Genomic DNA, 23,319 nt, shown 5'->3' on the forward strand with positions numbered 1-23,319 from the left:
GAAGATTTGAATTGACTTCCCCTCTCTCCCTCTCTCTCTCTCTCCAGCCACCCAAAGCTTAAGCTAGATTCTTTCCGACCCCATCTGTCCATTACTTGAGCCCGCAGTACTTGTCTGTGTTTATTGCACTCCTACATATTTTAGAATATTTTCTTTCCATTGACCTCATGTCTTCCATGATATGATCACTGTGCCTTCATCTCCTTTGGGCGTTGAAGACTATTCTTTGATGTTGATGGTCACTTGTGGAGACAAAACATGCATCTGAAGTCAATTATTATGCCACTGTCTTCCACCATCTTAGGTTGCTACTCATCTCTTCTGAAGAGTTTTCAGCAGGATTCCTACACAATCTACATTTTCTATACTCCATAAGCTATCACTGCCACAGTCAATTGTTACAAGCACAATATGCCAAGGATTACTGCTTCCCTATTATACATTACGGAATGGGGCAGGATATGGATGAAAAGTGTATGATAACATATCCACAAATGAACTCTTCAAAGAGGTGATATAGAATCCAAAGGCTTGTGAATGAATGATACATACACCACTTGAAAAGCAGAACTAACATGTCAAAAAGGATTTTTTGGGTGAAGTGTTGCTTGATGAGGAGGTCTGGTGTTTTCACATGCACTTCTGACTCAAACAGCAGCCTATCTATGAATCCAAATATCTACAGTACTGCATGATCACAATAACCAAAAAAGAATGTAACCGAAACAGCGAAGAACTTGTATCGCAATTGGGCTAAAAATCGAGTCTAGACATATACATGAGTTTTTGGATGATATCAAAGTTTTCCTCACTGTAATATGTAATTGGATTGAATGAAACATTCAATATCAGATACCAAGTGCAAGAAGACAACACACTCAATAAGACGACATAGTACACAACTCCTTTTTCTGGATGATAGAAGGCATACTTCATTCACTGACTTGCATAATACAAGTTCAAGATTTAGATTCACTAACACATATATATATGATGATCTTATACATATGGTTAATAGAAACCTGGAGCCTTTTCTCCTCCTGGTGCTGCTGCTATGGCATCGTCCAGCTTTGCTTGCTTACTACCATCAAGGGTTAGCCCAAAATGAATGTGAGGAAAGTGTGCCCACTGCAAGTCAGCATCAAGTACTTCAGTTCAAAGCATTAGGAAACAAGGATTCCGAATAGAATTCGGTACACCAATTCATGCAAGTTGTTTGACAGGCTACATAGAATTTGCTTAATACAATTACAAATTTTGAGAGCATCTTATGAATCAAAATTCTTTAAATATCAAAAAATAATAATCGTAATTGCTTTGCGTTATTAAGAAAAAAAGTTTCGGTGCGAGACCAATTACATAACAATTTGTTGAGGCGATCGACTATTCTGCAAAACATCTAGGGTGTATGAAATAGGATGAGATGATGGAAAAGAAATAATAGTGACATGAGAGATAGTCGAATAAAAAAGATAATAAATACAGGCTTTGAACAATTAAGCTCAAGGTGCCAATTTCTTGAAGAGTATTTAATATGAAAGCATATTGCATGTGTATAGATCAAGATATAATAGGCATTCAAACAAGTAATTCCACATTTCCATGGCAATTAATTATACGAAAGCTTTCTCTTTTCCTCTAAATATGTTGCAATAATCATAATGCACACTACTTTCTAGTCTCTCATCTGCATTATAGATATAGATTGTTCTTTTTATTTCTTTTTCATATCTGTCTATATATAGTTACATCGATATGTTCATAATGGTACACCGAGAAGGGCATTTGTACCAAATTTCATGATATTATATCCAAAAATTTTAACTGGTAGTCCATTCCCCATCACATGCATCCATGTTCTTGTAACCATGATATGATTCAAATCCCTGTGATTCAAAGTATGTGTGAGTCACATAAAGATAAACTTCTCCTAGTTTTGTTCTTAACTTCAGGCAAAGTTTCATGAGAATGTATGATAGAGTTATGTAATTAGTTACAAGAATGATACTATTATATAGAGTTGCTAGAGATTATGATATTGTCCACTTCTTCTTTTTATTCATGTTCAAGTGCATTTTAACTAAGGTTTCGGGACCGAAACACCACCAAATGATTCAGAAGTCCAAATCAAGTTTGAACTTAAATGGAACAGAGAGTTTAGACCAATTTAATGGCAGAAACTATCTTTGAAGCAGAATGAATTATCAATTTTGGAGGGGGAAAAATCATAGATTCAACAAATGAGTTGCATTCATTTAGACTAGAAGCTAAGAAAGATGCATGAATCATTCAGTCATGTTAATTACATTAAATGCTTGTTGCTATTTCTTAATTGAATGTCATAGATAGTCTTCCTTAAGCATTGTCATACTTACCGAAGTCCAATAAGCAAAAGGTAGAGCAGCAACAATTTGATAATCTATGCTGTTCAAAGAGTTGTAATGAAAATACAACAACACTTACTCTGAGATCCAATTAGCATATGGAATTAAACATTTATACGTACAATCCTTTTCTTTTGTCGATCCATAACAATTTTTCGGTAGAATTCAGAAACGAAAGCCAATATACTTTGTCGTAGCCTTACGGACCGAATGATCAATTCGAACATCTCAAACTAATTTGGATACATGAACTAGTCAGGCTTGCAATGCACCCTTCAAATTGTTATGTTACTTTGCCAACTACTTGTCCTACACAAATTTTGATTTTCCTTTTATGTAGAATATAGGGTTCGAAAAACAATAATGTTGGATAGAAATATATCTTCATTTCCAGCTTGAACCAATCATGCTTGTGATGGCAATGACCACAATTCCAGCTAAATACATCTTCATTTCTACTTTAATGCAACTTGGTAAGCAATACTTACATTCTTCGCTGCAGCGCTGAAGGCTTCCTTGTGGCTAATATCAGGATTGTTAGCTTTTATCCTTTGTATCTCCTCCCTGTCCAAACAAAATAGTTGGTCTAAACAAACTATGTAATGTAAGTACATAGGTTTACATTGACACTCCAGAAATAACTAGAATTCTCATCGATACTCGAATTCGTAGGGAAGAAATTTACAGAAACAAAAGTATTAGGTTTTCGGGGAACAAACAAATATATTTCTAATGTCAAAGTAGGATCAACAAAGATAGAATTAGGTCAAACTCTTCTTTGGTGTCAAGGTAATAGGTATGAGTAGTAATCCTTCTCCAATTTCTTGCACATCTTCCTCTTTCTGATTCATTTTTATGTGAGCATGCATGTGTTAATTCTGATGACATTATTGTAAGATGTTCATCAAACAAACATGTATATTAATTAGAACCTGACCTGATAAACCTGTTGTAGGCGGAAGGAACGCGTTGCCTCTTCTCTGGGGCTATTAACAACAGTAAACCAAAACAAAAAACAATCAATAGGTTAATCATAATTATTTGTTCAGCACTTGCTAATCTATATGGAAGCATTTTTTTCACTTAATTCAGTTATTAGAAACAAAAAGAAAAAAGAGAACATTTCCTTTGCAAGTTCAAATAATGAAACGATGATTTGTTGAATGATAAATTCAATGGAAAAGAATACTCATATTTCAATATATTTAATGGAACAAAAAAAATGTTTATGTTTGCTGCTTCCAGAAGCCCATTTTATATCACAATCTTAATGTATATCATCAGTGTTGTGTGACATTGGGTTTTGTTCACAAATATTCTTGCAAGTCTCCATTTAGCATGGGTTGGAATTTAATTATATTCTCAGCTCACTTTACAGAACTTTAAGATCAGAAGGGTAAAAAGAGAAAGTGAAAAGGGAAAATTCCCAATTGGTATGGTGTGTATGACCAATTAAGCATAGAAGGATTCATAAGCTAATAGGTATTTTACCACACCAAAAAAACAACAAAACACTCTACAATAGCATTTATTTATTTTCTTGTTGTCATGTACAAAAAAATATGTAACATTTATTTCAATAAGTCACTCTGATTTTCCAATTCTGTGGTGTAATGAAGCTTATACATTGCAATGCCTTCAAAAATATAGAAAGTCTCAACATATTTTCTTTTAAATGAATATTTTCATTTTTTTTTTGGTTAATTAGCATTTTGCAGTTCTGTTTCCTCTTGATCGTAGCATCAGAAAATGGAGAGAAACATGGAGAGAGGCTTACGACGTAAGGCTACAATTTGCTGCTGTTCATCCTTCATGGAGTACAATGAAGACCTGTTACATCTGGAAGATGATCCAATCTCTAGCCTGTTGCTTTGAGATCCAAAATTATGCGCCTGCAATTTTTCCAAACATTAATTTCTAGTGGCTAAAGTCTAATGGAGACTCTCTTTTTTCTTCTCTGATAGAAGAAGATCATCTCATGTTTTCATGCCATTCTCTTGTCTACATTCCAATCTCTCTCTGCATCTCTCTTGCTCTCATTTTCTTCAAGACATGATTATAAAGAGACCATGGCAGTGGGTGAAAGACATGAAAACCTGGAAATCTTGAATAGGGAAAGCTTGAAGCAAGGCTCCCATGTTGACCGACAGCAGATTGGCGCAATGCCCGCACCGGACTGTCACGACGTTGAACATGCTGTTTCCGGGAACGCTAACCTGCGTCAACAAGACATCAAAGTCGGTTTCAAGCTTCATCATCATTTAAACTTGGAAAGCATCAGTTGTTTATGGTGGATCTCAAGACTCTGAGTGCAAGTACTTTTGGCATCGTACTTGAAGCATCACCATTCTACCATGGTGAAATCCATGCAGTTTAGGGAGCGAGAAGACTGTAACACCACGGATCTAAATCTACTGGAGTATAAGCATCGTGACTCACTAGAGATTGTGGTAATTGGCACGAGGAAGTGTTGGGAGTTGAAGAAGTTGGATCGAGCATCGAGTACTTGAGAAGGAAGAGAAGAAGAAGAAGAAGAAGAAGAAGCACGTCGAGAGGAGAGATAAGCAAGCGCCGGTGATCGAAGATGCGACCGGTTCTTCTCTTGTACAGTAAAAGCTGGACTCGCTTTTCGCATGGTTTTGGAATTGCTTTCCCAATGTTCGCCCTTATGGGTTCATAACCTGGAGGGGCTTCAGAGTCTTATGCGAATGGTGGAGGTAGCAGCCCCTACGCAGTTCCGGAATGCAAAATGAAGTAAAGCGAGGAACAAGATGGGCCTCAGATTTGAAGAGGAGGAGGAACACCAGAGAAAGAAAGGCTGCTTGCGCCAGTGGCATCTGCTTGAGTTGAAAGCGTCATGCCATTTCCCCACTTTATTCACACTCCTGACCCTTCCTCTGACTGCTTCAGAATTAGTGAAAGCAAGCAGTAAGAAGCCATGACTCATCAAGACAGGAAAATGACATGGTTTTTACATCCCCCAAAAGCACAGTAGAGAGAGAGAGAGAGAGAGAAAGAGAGAGAGAAGGGGGATACTTTGGTGTATGCAAACGAAACCCAAAGGAAAAGAGAATTGCTTTCGGTAGGTGGAGAAGCAGATGATAAATCAAATGGAGATGGGAGTGGGCAAGAAACTGCAAATATTAGCATGTCGAGAGAAACATCAAATTGTTCTTGAGGAAACTTTCATAGCTGGGAAGAAGAAGATCTAGTAGAAGAATCCATGACGGAAAGGAGGGTGGTCTTTGTTTTCTTTCTTGAGAACAAAAGGATAATTTGATCATGGACGAATCGATCAATTCATCTTTCCTATGATGGAAGATGAGCGAGCAAAGAGCTTTGGGAAGTTGGTCGCCAAAAGATCTTCGAATGCTAAAACAAGTCCTAGCATCGACCGAAAAATCCACAGGAAAAAATTGGTTGAACGAATTCCTTCGGTGATTACACCAATGCAAGTAAGGGTAGAAGCGTGGCATACATGCATGCGCTGAATTAAGTCGTCGGTATGAGATCTTTCTAAAAGATGATCATTCAGCGTTACTTCATATCACTTCAAGAAACAAGAAAGACAAGCTGCATCCTGCCAAGGAAAGCAGCAAAAGCGTAGGAAAACCTTTTCGATGCAATTGATGTATCATACAACACAACTGCTTTGATCGTATAGGTCTCTACATGATTATGGAGATTCATCTCTGGAGGTGGGTTAGGTTTATAAGATGAGCGCTAGGATTTCCAACAAAACCACTTCAGCCCTGTTGATTCCTAATTATATGATATGGCGGGGAGAGAGAGATGAGAGAGAGAGAGAGAGCGTGGTCAATACCGCGAGGATGGTGTTGCAGAAGTTGCAGTGGATGTAGCAAACGTGCTCAGGAACGATCTGGGCCGACATTTTCGGGTTGCGAAGGGTCTGTCCGCATATGCCAAGGAGGAGGAGGAAGAAGAAGAGGAGGAAGAAGAAAGCAGCGTGAATTTATAGGTGAAGGACGTGAGATGAAAAGCTCCCCTTTCCTCTTCCCCCTTGGCTTTGCTGTTTTGTTTCGTATAGTTGGATACAGAAACAAAGGGGTGGTGTGGGTGGGGGCAACAGTCTGTGTGAGTGGTGCTGGAGAGGTGACTCTGTGGGAAGGGTTGAGGAGGAGGGACGAGGTGGTGGTGGAAAGGTTATGATTGAATGAATGAGTGGGTGGGAGTCTCTCTCTCTACATTAATAACCCCTCCCAACCCCACATGATGTTGAGCTAGAGAGAGACAGATGGTTGCCCGACTCCGCCTCCCTCTCAACATGAAGCGTACCCCTCGAAGGGGAGGGGTGATGAGGAAAAGTATAGCCACCAGATTACTGCTCCTGTACGTATGTTTAGCTCAGTAGAAAAAAAGAGAGACAACCCAAAGGCAATGAAAGCATCGAGGAAGAGCCAAAACTCCTGCAGTGACTATGTTGCTGGTGGTATACTGTTGCCAAAGAAACATCAGATCCATTTACTCACTTGCAAGGACTGAGCCTACGATGGCTGTAGCTTTGGTTGTGTGTCATGCTCGTTTCATGACTTATCACAAGTACCAAAACCAAGTGTTGCATGCTTGTCTGCACGCACAAGCTCTCTCTCTCTCTCTCTCTCACTTGAAAAGATTAGCATGATCATTTCTTTGACCTGCATCAATGAATCAGGTTACAGATACACGCAGCAAGCGATCACGACATGCTGTCTTGGATCTGTTCATCTAATTAGATGCCACTGGCAAATCTCTGTTGAATGTTCAACCATCACCCTGCCTGCTTTCGAGGTCTTGTATCTTTCACCGTGCTTGACGCGATCTTACTCTCGGTTCATGCTCAGCGATGACTCCTCTTACACAAACCACAAGCTTTCAGTCTGCAGAATAAATGGCCGCGACATATACGTGCCCTACTTGTTTGTGCTCCTTGAATTTTTTGCTCTTCCCTTTGTTCTTTTTGCTCATATGGGAGAACAAGATCACAAGCTGTGCTCAGTGGTTGTGCGTGATTCCACCTTCGTTTTGTCACGTCGATTCGACGTTTCGGATCCATCAGACATGATGCCATGATTGAGAGGATCAACAAAATCCAAACTATAAGTTCAACTCTTTGACAGAGCATAATGCATTTCCAATTGCACCGTAAAATTGACATCTTCTTGCATCCGAGAGCAGTTCCTTCCTTGAGGCAACTCAAAAATGGTCTCTCTTGGAAGATGCAGAGAAGACAGGGTTAGCTCGCTGCCATTGTCGAAAGCTTTGGCAAACCATTCGCAGAAGCTTCTATCACTTGGTTCTCTTTTGTCGAGGCTTTTACGCTGGCAATGGCACAGGCCTCACATGGTTTTGGGCCAAATTCTTGCCTCGGGCCTGAAGACTTCAACCTCAACTTCTTCTCTGCCTCTCGTTTCACAATGCGAAGATCGAATGTGATATCTTTGAGTTCATAGAGTTCACAGAGAACAACTTTCATAGATATTCCAAGGCGCCATTTCCAAGTCTAATATGGTGACATATTAGTTGTGATCTTAAACAAGAAGACTGCCCTATTCTCATGTCATGGAAGAGTCTGTGTCGGTTTGAACTCTGATCCTTTTTGTCTTACAAGCAAGCTATGCCTTTTTCATTGATTAATGAGATACATAAACACCAATATCAGTTCATGATTTCAAAGAGACAACACATGATAAAGATCTCATCTACAGCCATCTGAATAGTATTTGTTATGTTGTAGAACCCACCCAGACCTCTCGGCAGATAGATTGCTTGTCAGATCTCCTTGGCCACACCACAAAATCCATGCACTCCGTGATCGATGGAAACATCGCAAGTGCAGCTCACCACACGCTGAAGTCACTGGGAACATGTGATCCAGTTCTCGTGGTCCAACTTCCATACCTGCAGCAGCACTCGGTTGCGTCCGAGCAGTGCAATGCTGTGGTATAAGAGTCGGGATGTGGATCCAAAGCTAGCTTGTCTTCTGTGCATGTTGTTGTCGGAAGTCCTCCGTGAAAGGGTCCAAAATGGATTGGCGGGGGCGATGAGAGACAAGGGAAAGGAGGACCGAAGGCGTGTCTCCCTCCACAAGAGAAATGTCTCATTCCTCGAGATAAAGGTCGATGGTTAACAGGAGTTGAGGAAGGCAGTGGCGAGACTTAGACCCTACCGTAGTTTGGCAGAATGAGTCGCATTTATCCTCGCCACTTTTGAGATTTATAGTTCTATTGATTTGATTTTTCTTAATTATCAAAAAAGAATGCCATGAAAAGGACCATTCCACTGGGGTTTCAAATAATGTTAGGGGGCTAGTTATGTGTTACTTTAGTATCATGATTGTTGTACTTTCAAAAATTATATTAGAATCAATATTTATGAAAGTAAAATATTTAATTTTATTTTTTCTCACGTTATCAATTTTGTTGATGAAAATAGCATAGGAAATAGCACTGAGCATATGTGATATTTTACATAAGGAAAAAAAAAGTTAAATATTTTACTTCTTTTATAAGTATAGGGATTATAACTTTTAAAAATGTAAGGATTGAAATACTAAACGTAGCTAATTAGATGAGAATAATATATAATTAGTCCTAAAGTTGAACTTAAGAAATCAATTTTTTTTATAAGATTAATCAAATTTTCTTATCCTATTGATATTGAGATGAAAGGAAATTTAATTTAGAGATTCTTATAATTATTTTTACCGTCAATTTTTCTTATGTACTATTATTTGGAGAATTTTTTTCGTTTTTTTATTTTTTCTAGACAACCGATTGGACAATGACACATCAAAATTTAGGACTTTGTGTAATTTTAATGATTTGAATTTTTTTTTTCTTATATCCTTAGTGTTGTGTGTGTATATATATATATATATATATATATATATATATATATATATATATATATATATATAATTTTTTTCTTTCTAGATTTTACTTGTCCTGTCAATTTGTTATGGTGTTATGGCGACCCTACAGAAACAGTGTCCATAGGAATACTTTGCGTGATAGGTTGGGGATTGATTTAGCTCTACTAAGAATAAATAAATGACTATTTTCAAGGGTATTTTTCATCATTTTTATATTTATTTTTTACAATAAAATAAAAATAAAAAAAGTCAAAATTTTTACATATTTATTTTTATGTTATTATATTTTAACTTTAAAAAATTCTCCAATAATTATATGAAAAAGACTATTTTATCAATGCACTGAAGCCCTACGCTACCCCTACGTTGTTGCCTTCTAGTAATTGTCACCTTGTGTGTGAGCAAATGACTTATTCTTATGATCATTATGTCCAATAGAGATCACTATGCTTTTGATGTTGGGCAGGTTCAATGAAGTGGAGGCCTCACTCATATCACACACAGAGGGCCTCAAAGATTGTGCCTCCATTACTAAATAAGTTTGGCAAAAGTGAAAACCTTGTCTCGTCACTACACCTTCATGGAAGGAGGTTTCAAAGCTACGATGATACCAACCCTTTTTACAATAGGTTCGATGGGATAGAAGAAATGTGGTGCTAGAGGCGATATAAGATAGCGACAAAGGATAAAGGGAGTTTCAACGGAAGCAAAATGATTATTTATGAAATATATATATATACATATATATATACATATATACATATATATATATATATACATATATACATATATACATACATATATGTATATATATAAACGAACTATAATTGAAATCGTCGGCTCCAGCACTGAACCCGAAACTGCGTGGATCCAGATTAGTTCGGGTCCTCAAACCCAAACCCAAAACCACCTGCGTCCGGTTCCGTTCGGATTCCCAAAAAACCAGGAACGGAAACCGTTAGTGATGTGCCTAACTTACGACGACGGTTTGATTGTCCACGGCCCATACGAAATGGGCCGGCCTGCAGCCCTCATGAGCTCACCAGCAGGCAACGTTAAATGAACCGGCCCTATGCGCTCGGCCGGATTGCAGCCCACTTGACCCATTGCTAGCTCGTTAACGGGTCGAAGGGCCGTGCTTGAACTCACAACAGCCCGCGGGCCGCTCTGCAACCCACATTGGCTGACGTGTTGGCATTCGAGTGTCTCCTATTATTATTACATGTACAGCGGCATATTATTATTACTCAGCCTACTTGTAAAATAGACTTCAAGACATATATATATATATATATATATATATATATATATATATATATATATATATATATATATATATATATATATATATTCTCGAGTGAGGCACGCAATAATTGAGAAGGTTGAGGTGGGCATTAATATCCGAAGCTTAAAGTACGTCGTGGCTCTCAACATCCCATGTGCAGTGCCCGTCACTCGTTCACGCACTCATACACCCCATCGGCGTCGCCTTTCGTTTGTTGCACTTGCGGTGGGACCGTATGACTGAGCTCATTATTTGAGCCACAAACTTGTGATTATTTGATAACTCATACTCAACATTGACAAGTATTATGACAGTCTCAACAATCATTCCTTTTCCTTTAACCTTTTTTTCTACTATCAGACATGTATGTGCTCATCTGTGGCTGTAAATATGATGAATACCTGTACAAAATAAATGAAAATTCATGATGGAATATTATAAATGCACCCCTTAAGTTTGAGAAATTGGATATATATATATATATATATATATATATATATATATATATATATATATATATATATATATATATGAAAGTCTATTAGTTTTAGAGGGATGTTAAGGAATTTATACTTTAAAATTGTATAAATATAATTTTTTTTTTTAAATGATCTGAACCTTCTTATTATATTATCAAGTTAGAAAAACAAAATTATTTATTTACTTTTCAATGGACAAATGATAAAGACAAATTTTAATCCCTGGATTTAATTAGCACATTTAGAATATATTTAATGAGTTTTCGAACCTTTAACCTGAGTTTAGTTTAGTATATCACTATCGGATCAATGTTAAATATAAATAATATATCGAATGAGATTTGAAATCATCAATTAGAAAAGTGATTATTAATATCATTATGTTCACTGCTTGCAACAAATTATTATTAGTAGTAATAGTAGTAGTTTAAGATGCATGCCGTTGTCTGAAAGAAATGCTTTAGAGAGATGAGAGGCACGCATCGAGAAACCCAACTTTTCAAGTGAAGAATCAAAAGAGTAAAAAGGTTTTGTACCACTAAATGTGTGTGTTTCTTTTGTTTAATTACAAACCAAGAAAAGCATCTTAGTTCCTATACAATGGATAGTGTGGAGTTTACTCACTGTTTCGATGAATTCTTTTACCTTTTGGTACGATGAACTTACATGATCTCTTACCGTACTTGTGGCTCAGGATAATCTTATGATGATTAGAACTATTTTTGTAACTTGAAAGCCACTTTTGTTTTTATTGGTAATCATAAGCTAAGGAAACGTAAAAACATATTATCATTAAGGAAAGTGTGATTTAATAATTGGTTCGAACATTACCAAAATTACTCATATAGTCCATGAATATTTATAACAAAAAATTCATTATTTACGTAATTAAAAATCATAACTAGTTGATAAAGAATATACTGTCAACTAATTTGACAAGTAATCATTACGTAATATCCGGAGTTAGAGAAGAGAAGATGAAGGTTTAAAGCAAATATCTTAAACTTCATTTTGATCATCTATATGACCAAAATGACAATCGCAAGCTTCCTTTTTGTCCTTTATGATCATAAAGATAATTGTAAGGTTTTTTGTATCCTTCGTGAAAGATAATTGTAAATTTTTTTCTCAATGATTAATACTTATTTTCAACATTATAAAAAAGATCAAACTTACCTTTTTTGAAAACCCGTGTTCGTACTCACAAACTTCGGATTATTAACTTGGGCATCAAAGAGATCATCTTGGTAATCTCTTCCGATCTCGATCTTTGTATATGTGACGTATCGGGAGAAAAAATGTTTATTCATCGAAGATACATCAAACAATCCTACGCATATGAGTTCGAACCATATTAGGTTGACTAAGACGTCAACGATATTTTTTTTATCACTAATAAAATAATTTCTTAATTATCCAAAAAATATAAAATATTTATATAATATGATTAATGCGTTAAATGCATAACTTAGTGAACATGAGAAGCAATTGGAATAAATTAAAGGCTGCCATGTGGAGTCAGTTAAAAGTAAAGGTGACGGCAGACCACGTGCGCATGCTTAACTGTAATCTTCGCGAGGGAAAAGAATATGCAAGATTAATTAATTGGAAAAAATAAAGCAGAACGCATAAAAAGTAACAAAAAGCCATTAATGAATAAAGAAACTAATAAAATAAGAAGTTTACCATTTAAATCTATTTTTTATATTGGTAATTTCTTAAAAATTAAAATAATAAAAATAAATTTTATTATTTATAATTTATTAATTATAAATATTATCGTATTGTCAGTCATCGTTTGGAGAGAGACATGACGACGTTAGATGAGATCATGAGAAGATTGATATGGACATGTCTTATCCTCAAACTCTTCAACTTTATTTTTTCCTTGATGTGTACGAATCTTTTTTGAGCCTAAGATCGATCGTCATATCAAAAAATGAATGAGAGATATAAGAGGCGATGGTAGAGTGATACATGATATCGTGAAAGGTCTCTATTTTTGCATCAACTCTCTCATTTTATCCTCCGTGATTATTGTGGATGGCCCTTGCGGTTGTTGCCTACACTCCAAACGTCGAATTAAGAAAAAGAAATAAGAAAAATATATTTATATTTATTTATATAGATAAAAAAAATTAAAATGAACCCGTAAATAACAGACAGCGATTGCGAATATAAATATTCTAAAATAATAACAGATAGTTGAGTAATAAAGTAATAAAAAGAAGATTCGAAAAGTGGTTTCCTTGTTTTTTATTTAAGATTATTATTAATTAATTCATGGAGTGTTTTTTTTACTGTGCTGGTTTTTACTGAGGGCAGAGGAAAGAGAAGAAACGTGGGGAAGAAGGTTAATTGGAGGAAAAGTTAGCGAGATTCCTATCGCTGGCGAAGAGCAAATGGATGGGGGACCGAATCGAAATTAATAGGCCTTGGAAGCTTCCCATTGTTTCTCTTCGTCTTCTCGTCGTGCGGCGCCCGCCGTGTCCAATCTGTGTCGGAGGAGCTCGGCTCGGGATTGGTGCCATCGATCGGGGATGGAGCAGCGGCTGCTTCGCAGGCTGAAAGCCTCGATCTTGCGGCTGCGATGCCGGTCTCCGTCGGGTAAGTATCGAACTTGGCCTTTTTCTAGGCCACTCGAATCTTGTTCCGTTCCGCCCTGGTTATTGCAGTTTGTTGGAAATTGAGCCCAAAATGGGGAATTTTTGTCCATCTGCTGCGTCGGATTGTGCTTCTTCTTCTTCTTCTTCTTCTTCTTCGATTGTCTTTTATTGTCGGGATTTTGAGGGTGTGAGATGGGGAAAGGAGTTTGTCTTCTTGGGAAATATGCTATTTGTTATATATATATATGTATATGCCAAATTAACCTAAATATCTGCACTTGGAGTCAAATTCAACAACTCGCAGTGGTAGACTTTCATTGATGGAATAAACTTTTGTAATAACGCATGTGTTTGAAGATGTCGAGTGTTTTAGCAACGAGAGCTGAACAAAAATACCTTTCAAGAACTCCAAGCAAGAGAGACCGGATTCAGATGAAGACGGAGAGGAGTTTCCATGGATATGTCTACTAGAAGTTGTCATTTTGTTGTAAGCTTTGATGCTTGCGGACTCCAGCTAGAATTATGAACTATGTTACTTAATTTAGCGTCGTTTAGACTGATACTGGATCTCCAAAAGCTCATGAGTCCATGCCAAATCTTATGTACTCCTCATCATCATTTTTCCCTGCAAACTCTATACTGCCCTCTTCAGGCCTCACACGGAAATAGCCTCTTTGTTTGCAAAGATCCTAATAGGTACACTGATAATCTCAGACCCTGCATTGGGACCACCTTTTTTTCACCTGACATTGCGAGAGACTAAGTAGTAAAAGAAACACTTTGTTGCTTCTTTATTCTAATATGTTTATTGTTTGATTGATATATAAACATGGAGAGATCACTGTACCTGTTTGGAGATGTACACGAAGTGTAATAAACGATACAATTCCGAAAAAGGCTGGAAATTGGTACAATCCAAAAGTAATAATAGCACTAATGTGCAGTGGTGCAGCTTATATATATCAGGTTAGATTCTTGACTGCAATTAATGGACTTTTTTTATCCAGTTATATGATATTCAGTCAATTCCTTTGTTCTCTTACTTACTTCTGTACTTGCTAGCCTAATATCTAATGCAATCAATAGAATTTATAGAAATGTCTAATGCAATCAATACTTTCAGAAGATTGTCTTCATTCTTCTAAATTAATTCAGGTCTTGCTTTATCGAAGGTAAATTCTCATGCCATTATACGTTCAGAAAGCCCTAACGAACTTTATGTTTCATGATTTATCAGTTTAGACAAACATGTCATTTTCATGCTTTCAGAATGACAGCTGATCCAATCATATCTATATTTACCATTGGATTGTAATAACAATTTTCAGACTGAACAGCTCAGTAGTGATATATCTTCTTAATGAAGGTACATTGCCATTTGTTGAGAATTTCACATACAAGGAGATCGATAAAGCAACTAATGGATTCGGCATGGTTCTTGAAAGTGGTGCTCAAGGAACAATTTATAAAGCTCGATTTCCTAATGGACTTGTTGGTGCCGTCAAAAGAGTAAGATCTCAGCAACTAGGGAAAGATACCTTCTTTGAGAATGTGCAACTGTTAGGACGCTTGCATCATCGTCATCTTGTCAGACTCAAAGGGTTTTCCGAGGGCAAATATAGGTATGTACACTTGGTAAAAATCCAACCTCTAAAGAACTCTATCATAGGATGTTTTGTCGAATCTATCGGTCAAACCTGTCAATAAGGTTGTCTTCTGAGTATCATCAAATTGACCTGTTAACTGTGAGGAATTCTCATGCCATAGTATCCTCAGGTTTCTTGTTTTTGACTACACGGAAAATGGGAGCCTGAAGGATTATCTTCATGGTAAGACACTCTTCTATATGAAGTAATCATCTTCACAATTTTCTTATAACGCAGAATGATTCGATTACTTTGTCAGATCCGTTGAGAACACCGTTGAATTGGAGGACCAGATTACAGATTGCTATTGATGTAGCAGCTGCTCTGGTGGGTGGTTGACTGGAATGTTTTCTTCTAAACATGATATAGCTTTACAGAAGCAGGCTTGACAGTTGATACACAAAAAAACATTAGTCCCTTTCCGCGAATTATGAATTTACCTTCTACAATTCATGGTGCAGGAGTACCTCCAGTATTTTTGTGACCCACCTGTATACGATGTGTCTGTCAACTCAAACAATATATTATTGGATGAGAACTTTGTTGCCAAGGTAAAAAAACCCACTTTGCCACATAAGTCAAACTAGCCTGTATTGGAAAGCATAACTTTGTGTGGTGCTTTTGTTTTATTCATATACTTACCGGACAAGTAGAAAAGATTATAGTTAAGTTTTATGTTTCAGTTATCTGATGTGGGCTTCGTCGATAGTGATTTCAACCGCAATAGTGAATCAAATGTCACGTGTTCAGAAGGTTGGGCCTTTAAACTTGATGAATTTGCATTCATTTGCTTGACAATACTTACAAGTGAATTTTCTGACAGATGATACCAAACAAAAACATAGGAGACTGGTTTTCCAGTTTGGTGTGCTCCTTCTTGAGCTTATAACTGGCCAGTCATTGTTCAACGAAGCAGAAATTGTCCAATGGATCCAAGAATCTGGATTTGCCTACTCAATCCACAAGATGGTGGACACTGATCTTGGAGATAGTTATGATTCCAAAGAACTCCAAAGTCTTTTAATTATAGCAAGATTGTGTACCAAGACCGAAAACGATACATTAATTTCTATTCCCCAGATATTACGGTATCTGCAAGGACGCCTGGAACACTCTGCTTTGTAATATTAGTGTGATAATCTTGAGAATTTAACTCGGAATTTATACTTTTTGAAAATGTAAATTTGACTAATAATGTAAAGAAGTTGGTGATCTTTTTTTTGTATAATGTGTATTACTTGTGTCTTGACATGTGTGCTGAATTATTAACATAATAATGTGAAGAAGTTAGTATATTTTTTTGTTGTAAAGTTTGCTATTAAATTTATAATTATCATAAGGAGATGACTCTCTTCATTCTCTTGCATTGGATTATCATTTTAATTATATGACATCATTTTGTTTGATATTACATCATGAAATTAGTTTTTTTATTATAAAATAAAAATATATTCAAGTTTTGATTCGATTGATATAAAAGTTAGGCTTAGAAAGCTTATTTTTTTCCTTAGCAGATAATGCAAGAGTCCTCCGTGCATAGAATTTTTGATGGACTACATGAGACCATATAAAGCGTAATCATCGGCCATATAAGGCGTCAAGGGAGGCGCCCAACTCGGGAGTGGGAAGCGGTTGATGTCAACCACCTCTCGTATCGGTAGCGGAAGCGCGAAACCTGCGTCGCTTTTGCCTTCGAACCACAAATCGGCGATCAGTTCGATCTCGCGAGCGTGAAAGAGATCGACGGCATTATGAGGATTGCGGTGGCGGTGGCGGTGGCGCTTCTGGCGGCGACAGCGGAGGCCGGCGACCAGAACGAGGTGTTCACCCCATGCGACGACGCCAAGATCCAGCGATGGGATGGGTTCACCTTCGGGATTGCCTTCTCCAACCACGACTCCTTCTTCTCCGACCGGGTGCAGCTCTCACCTTGCGACAGCCGCCTCTCCCTCTCCAATGTCGCTCAGCTCGCAGTCTTCCGTCCGAAGGTCGACGAGATCTCCCTCCTCACCGTCGACACCAGCGCCAACCCTGCGGTATGGTCAAGACCCCCTTCCTTTATCCCCTCCCAAATCCAATTTGAACAGTTTTGCTTCAGATGCTGCGGATTAGTTTCTTGATCCGATTCTAGGTTTTGTTACGACTCACTGTTTGTTTTCTCTCGTTTGTTGAGTGATTCGTAGAAGGTTCGGCTTTTTTCGGTTAATGCACAACTGCATTTCTAATTATACATTGCGGTTAATCTTAGACGATTGCAAGCACAAAATTATCTAGGAATAGAAGCATTTCTGTACCCCTATGATATTGGAATCATTCGGATGGGTAGTAGGATCATCTCACACAAATCAGTTTCTTTTGCTACTGCTTTGGTATTGGAAGAGCTCTCGTTGTAAATGTTTCTGTGAATGATGAGGGGAATCTTTGAACGATTTGCACAATCCGTCTCTTTCTCTTTATCTATAGTTTGCATGGTCCTGTGAATAAATTATTTTCGTGGATGATCAGGAAAATTGTAGCACACGGATATGTGTTAAAATGGAGTTCAAATTATGCAAAATCCAATTTTTAATCATGATACAAACTACATTGATAAATCATAACAATTAGTACTGGAGATTGGAAATTTGCATGGAAAACTTAGAAAGTGATAGCTTTTTATGACAATTATGCAACTAATGGAAGTGTGAGAGTAAATATAAAGTGCCTTCTCGAGGAAAAAAACTAGTGAGCCAACAGGATTAAATAAGCCATTGATCTCTTGTTTCCATCCAATAACTGAAAAATATTATTATCCTTGTCACTTTTTGTCAATTTTTTACAAACCTAAATTTATTACGAAAGAAAAAGAAACAGATGAGATTGTATTGGCAAATATAAATGAAAGAAAGTAAGAGAGAATCATCTAGAGGACCATATACATTTTTTTGACAATCTACCACTTTCTGTTTTATTTTCTTTGGTTTGTTTTCACACACATGGTGGTGAATCTATTCAGACAAACAACTGAAGTTATGTGTCATATTAGTAATTTATGGTTTCTGCAACGTTGAACCTCAGATCTTTATTACATCAACTTAACCAGCTTTGCCATATGGAATGAGCCAGTAAGCTTCTTATTGGCTAGAGATGCACAGTACTAGCTTTATACCATCCACAATAGAACCTGCAAATAAACATGTAAAAACTATAATAACCACAATGTAACATAGTGCACTGAAAAGATTCGAGTTATCCTTATGAACAGTGGAATTATGGAGGAGACTATACATTTAAAATGCCCTGATGTTTTCTTTCCTGTAGATATGTGATGATTATTATTAGACAAAATCTTTGTGTGATAGCATGCTTAAGTTTATGATTTTCAAAGGGTATGGTTTCCAATCATTCATGGATCTTATGTCACAATTGAGCTCTATAGGTAAACTAAAATCCATCAGAAGCCATGTTAGGTATTTCCTTAATCCTCTTTACCATTAATCTGATTGACTTATCTCAACTAGGCGACACAGATATTAATCCTCTTATAGTACATGCAAACCACTTTGAATGACTCTCTCTCTTGAAGTCCTTGGTATTTTCCCTAATTGTTTGCCAATATAGAGAACTTGTATTAACTCTAGATATGCCAACAACTTTAGTTCAACAACATTTACTTCCTTTTCGATATGCTCTTACTATCCAAATTCTGATTCATAAAACACAAAAACCCAAAATCTGTTTTCTAAAAAGTTTTTTGATTGACCTCTGTCGTAGCTTTTACATTTCCAATCAGTGGAGGCACTCTGCATATCTTATCAGTCCAGGCTGCTCTGTCACTCGTCTGAGAGTTAGAATTCTCATATTATTTGATATACAGCAATAGCGAAGAACCTTAAATCCTTTTCAGGTCACTAGTGGAGGATACATGGTTGCATTCGCTGGCAGGAAGTATGCAGCACGATCCGTTCCTGTTTTTGTTAGTGACAACACAAATATTGTAACCAGCTTTACCCTGGTACGTTTGTGCGATTCAAATATTGGAGTTTAAGAAAAAGGTCAGGTTACATAAAAAGAAAAATCTGTGACATCTGTCTCGGTGGTAATGTCTATATAGGTACTTGAATTCCAAAAAGGCACACTTCAGAATTTGCATTGGAAGAGAGACGGTTGTGCTTCATGTTCAGGGAAGTCATCTTTTGTTTGTCTCAACAATCAAGTTTGTGCAATCAAGACATCGAGTTGCAAACACCAGGGTGGTTCTGTTGATTGCAACATAGGTATACAATTGGCTTTTTCTGGAACTGATAAGCATGATGCTGTGCTAAATTCATGGTATGAGGTGTCCAATCTCCAGCAGTACTCTCTCTATGGATTGTATTCAAACATCAAAGATTCCCTTACCATCTAGTACAACAATTTCTTCTGACCCCCTCTTGATGTCGATATCGAGCTCCTGGACAGGCATTCTTTTGTAGTCTTACGGTACCACATGCCACAGATCATATTCAAATGTTTGTCTATCAGACGGGTATTGTTGTAAAACTCATCTTATTCTTTTATTGATGGAACCAATGTTTATATTCTTGTTGGCCTGGACTTTTTCATTCATCTCGTTTTCCTTGTTGCTTACTAAATTTTATTAGGAAGGTGGTTTATTGGTGCTTGTGCTTGGAGAGTCACTGTTGGTATCATCTTAGTATTTATACCTCATTAGTTGACCAAGTTGTGGCTGAACATGGAAAAATGTTCTCATCCCACTGTTCGAGGAGGAATGACTTGTTTGGTACTCTGATCAAATCAAAATGTCAGCTGCTTATGCATGGGACCAGCAGGTAAGCCCACTTGATGCTCTGAGGACAAACACATCAAGAATCTCCTAATCTTTCGGTGAACTATGTGTTCACTGATCTTATACAAACAATGTGTTATCAGCAGTGACATCAATTTGCTGTCATAGTGGTACTTGCATAAGCATCAAAAGCTACTTTTTTTTAATATCATTTTTAAGTAATTACTATTAAAAAGGATAGATTACCTTTTTTTTTCATTCTTCTTTAGATCTTTGTGATGGCTTTTCAATGATCTTTTGTTCCATCCGATCAGAAATTTGTGTCACCAACAAACATTATTCAACCCCTTGAAAGGCACATCAAAATTTGACTGAAGCTTAGATTTCAATCACCTCCAGTGCGAATTACCGTGATAGAACACATCCGAGTCTCTGCTGGTGTTGTCTCTTTGTTGGTTCTCCTGTTCTTCCTGGCGTTATTATGTATATGTTGCGGATGCTAAATCGAGAAGATTAAGTGAGAGATCAGGAACAAAAATGTCATAGTGGCAGCCAAGCAAGAAGCACATCGAGACCTTCTTTTCTTTCTTTCTTTCTTTACCTGTCTCTTTTTATATAATATACAGGTGAAAACATTAGCTTCTTTTGCAAGTGCGAGGTATAATCCATCTCCCACCTCCCTAAAGCACTTTTGAGCTAACATAATCACCGGACATGATGCTGCTTGATGTGGACTGCACATCAGAAGCAAACTGAGGTTACCTAACAGTTATCTCGATTGCTTTCTTCTAAACAACATAGCATTAATGTCAACATCACCTCGTTGGCATGCAGTAGTCTGGCCATATAAATCCCAATCCCACATATACTGCACTTTGGACTATGTTACACTACCTACCAACATTAAACTAAAGGAACCAAGAGAAGGCTCGCCCTATGGTCCCCCTCCATCTCGATGATCCACCTAAGTGGTGCTCGTTTGGATTTCGATTTGTAGTTTATGTCACTGCCTCTCATGGCAATCATGCTCTTGATTTATGTGGTGTGTCACTTTAACCTACTCTCCATGAAAAGAGGAGCACTAGTTTGTATCTATCTCTTCCTTTAAACTATTTGAGTTGCATCCATCTATGACTTTGTGAGAGAAGAGGGAGGTGCAGTGTGGCAATCCGCAGTACACTGGGTGGACTTAGAATGGCTCAGCGACAGCAAATCACCCATGCCTCATCTCCAACTCCTACAGGAGCAAAGTAAATATACAGTTTACTTAGAATGTTTATGCATCTTGGGGGAACTTGAAACTTTGGCAAACAAGCTTATGCCTCATAAACATCTGCAGCAAAAGGCCAGTGTGAGTTGGACACATCAAAAATGTATTGTATGTAGCTTTGCTTTTTACTGAGAAAACAGTATACTATATCTATTGATATCCTGTTTCATGGAATACCTTCAGCTTAAACTAATGTTACTTTAGAGGAGATCAAATTGGGTCATTCTTGGAAGTTAGGACATAATATTTTCTTTATATATATATATACCAATACAAACCAACTTCTGCCAGAATCTAGCATTTCAATAATTTTGGATTCTTTTGACGTTGTGTTTTTTTTTGTCTTACTCTGGTGTAAGCTGCTACTGAGAATCCTGTGAAACTTGCAGATCCATCACCATGATGAGAATTAAATGCTGGTTTGGACAGGTGCCTCAGATAAATTGGTCTAAGAAGCTATGGTAATGATTAGCTGCAAGCAAGTTTAAAAGTTTGGGTGCAGAGAGAGAGAGAGAGAGAGAGAGAGAGAGAGAGAGAACAGTGATGGAAAGGCAGCAAACTTTCCTACATGGTGGTTGCCTTCGTACCGTGAGGGGAGACAAAGCAAGGACAAGGCAAAGTGGATAAGAAACCTATCATTGATCTCCAGTACTTACCAAACTCGACTACTATTCAATCCATTGAGTTACTGATGTGTGTTCTACATTGGGAGCCACTTATATCAACAGCTCCAACATCTACTGCAAGACTAGCCATAAGGATCTGCTGCATCATTGGGTTACACTGCAGTATGTATGTGTGCTATTATGTGTTTATTACAAGTGAATATTCTGAACTGGTGTCCAACTATATATATATCACTAAATACTTAAAATGAGAATCCTTAGAGTCTAAAAAATTTCTCTTAAAGATTCCAAAACCTAAATCTCAATACCCAAGTGTTTGGTAATCCAACAGTCTGTTGTGATCATTATTTCACCTCAATATCTAGATTATGTCTAATCAATGTTGCAACTTGGCATACCAAGTCATTATGTTCAAGTTTGCAACTATGTGAGAAATAGAGTTTCAACATCACTGTTCTATAAGATATGCTTTGATAAAAAATAATATTGAGATAATACATGAAACATAAATTCCAAAATATTATACACTAAAAGATGTGAGTGGTTCCCCAAGAGATACTCAAATGGTCAACTATGTAAGGATAAATACAACAAAAATAAGATAAAACTTTTCATAAATTAACATGAATATCAAAAATCTTTTCATACACCCTCTCTCACCAATTTTAAAGAACTATTTTTCATATTATATATATACATATATAGATAAAGATAATCCTAAAAATAATCAAAATACTTATCCTTGACATTCAATTGATCAGTGCATTATTGTATAAAGTGATAGGTCTAAGATTAAAGTCTACTTGCAAGTATCATGTATGTCATTTAATATAATAAAAAATTATTTTATTTTTCTAAAAAAATAAAAATATTTTTTTAAGCAAAGTCTTTTTGATCTCTATCAAGGTTCCCATAGGTGAAATTATTATTATTATTATTATTATTATTTAGAGAAAAATGTGAAAAATGTATGTCAATCCCAAATTATAGGGATTACTATTGCTCAAATTCTAAGAGCATTTTGGAGCATCACACTTTGGGAGTGTGGGGGAGGGGGGAGACGGTTACCTTACCATATGAGGTTGGTGGACGGTTGTGGGACTGACTTGTTTGGGCATTTATTGACTCCACCAACTGGTGATGGAATCCCCACTGGTGGTCTAATGATCCCCGCAAAGTGAAGAGGAGACAGAGAGAGAGAGAGAGAGAGAGAGGTGGATAATTAAACAAGTGTTGGTGAGAAGTGAGGGAGGAGATGGTCCATCCCCACTATGCATCCTTAAGAATCCCGATGGCCATGAAACCCACTCCCCATTGGCTCCTCTCCCCTGCCTCAGCTCTGCCTGTTACACACATACCCACGAGTCTTCCCCCCCCCCCCCCC

The 23,319-nt window shown here is 37.1% G+C and overlaps 3 protein-coding genes across 5 annotated transcripts; 2 read left to right on the top strand and 1 right to left on the bottom strand.

Annotated features, from left to right (window-relative positions):
• Positions 1-824: 824 nt before the first annotated feature.
• On the bottom strand, positions 825-6,648 carry LOC135642544 (protein YABBY 2-like). The gene is made up of 6 exons (XM_065158778.1): positions 6,208-6,648; positions 4,481-4,600; positions 4,162-4,276; positions 3,322-3,370; positions 2,873-2,948; positions 825-1,128 (listed from the first exon to the last, which is right to left on the bottom strand). Exons 1-6 carry the CDS (start codon positions 6,274-6,276, stop codon positions 1,012-1,014), a joined length of 546 nt encoding a protein of 181 aa, XP_065014850.1. The 5' UTR covers positions 6,277-6,648; the 3' UTR covers positions 825-1,011.
• A 6,750-nt stretch (positions 6,649-13,398) lies between these two features.
• Positions 13,399-16,492, top strand: LOC135642284 (probable receptor-like protein kinase At1g49730). Of its 3 annotated transcripts, XM_065158291.1 has the most exons (8): positions 13,412-13,626; positions 14,461-14,591; positions 14,992-15,247; positions 15,402-15,454; positions 15,531-15,598; positions 15,733-15,822; positions 15,955-16,024; positions 16,095-16,492. In XM_065158291.1, exons 1-8 carry the CDS (start codon positions 13,610-13,612, stop codon positions 16,394-16,396), a joined length of 987 nt encoding a protein of 328 aa, XP_065014363.1. In that variant the 5' UTR covers positions 13,412-13,609; the 3' UTR covers positions 16,397-16,492. The 3 variants fall into 3 exon arrangements, with proteins under 3 accessions (XP_065014364.1, XP_065014366.1, XP_065014363.1); XM_065158292.1 differs by lacking the exon at positions 14,461-14,591 and having other exon boundaries at positions 13,399-13,626; positions 14,971-15,247; XM_065158294.1 differs by lacking the exon at positions 14,461-14,591 and having other exon boundaries at positions 13,403-13,626.
• A 148-nt stretch (positions 16,493-16,640) lies between these two features.
• Positions 16,641-19,842, top strand: LOC103990346 (uncharacterized). Its single transcript, XM_009409450.3, has 3 exons — positions 16,641-17,307; positions 19,158-19,265; positions 19,365-19,842. The coding sequence occupies exons 1-3, from the start codon at positions 17,023-17,025 to the stop codon at positions 19,656-19,658; spliced, it is 687 nt and encodes a 228-aa protein (XP_009407725.2). The 5' UTR covers positions 16,641-17,022; the 3' UTR covers positions 19,659-19,842.
• Positions 19,843-23,319: the final 3,477 nt, after the last annotated feature.

The sequence above is a fragment of the Musa acuminata genome, chromosome BXJ3-7, assembly GCF_036884655.1.
Source record: "Musa acuminata AAA Group cultivar baxijiao chromosome BXJ3-7, Cavendish_Baxijiao_AAA, whole genome shotgun sequence".
NCBI lineage: Eukaryota > Viridiplantae > Streptophyta > Magnoliopsida > Zingiberales > Musaceae > Musa > Musa acuminata.

Coding starts and splice junctions, on each gene's coding strand:
- LOC135642544 (XM_065158778.1), bottom strand. CDS start 6,276: ATGTCGGCCCAGATCGTTCCTGAGCACGTTTGCTACATCCACTGCAAC. Junction 2,949..3,321: donor GCCTACAACAGGTTTATCAG/GTCAGGTTCTAA, acceptor TTGTTTGGACAG/GGAGGAGATACAAAGGATAA. Junction 1,129..2,872: donor TCAGCGCTGCAGCGAAGAAT/GTAAGTATTGCT, acceptor GCTGACTTGCAG/TGGGCACACTTTCCTCACAT.
- LOC135642284 (XM_065158291.1), top strand. Junction 15,248..15,401: donor TTTTCCGAGGGCAAATATAG/GTATGTACACTT, acceptor TAGTATCCTCAG/GTTTCTTGTTTTTGACTACA. Junction 15,599..15,732: donor TTGATGTAGCAGCTGCTCTG/GTGGGTGGTTGA, acceptor TTCATGGTGCAG/GAGTACCTCCAGTATTTTTG.
- LOC103990346 (XM_009409450.3), top strand. CDS start 17,023: ATGAGGATTGCGGTGGCGGTGGCGGTGGCGCTTCTGGCGGCGACAGCG. Junction 17,308..19,157: donor ACACCAGCGCCAACCCTGCG/GTATGGTCAAGA, acceptor AATCCTTTTCAG/GTCACTAGTGGAGGATACAT. Junction 19,266..19,364: donor TTGTAACCAGCTTTACCCTG/GTACGTTTGTGC, acceptor ATGTCTATATAG/GTACTTGAATTCCAAAAAGG.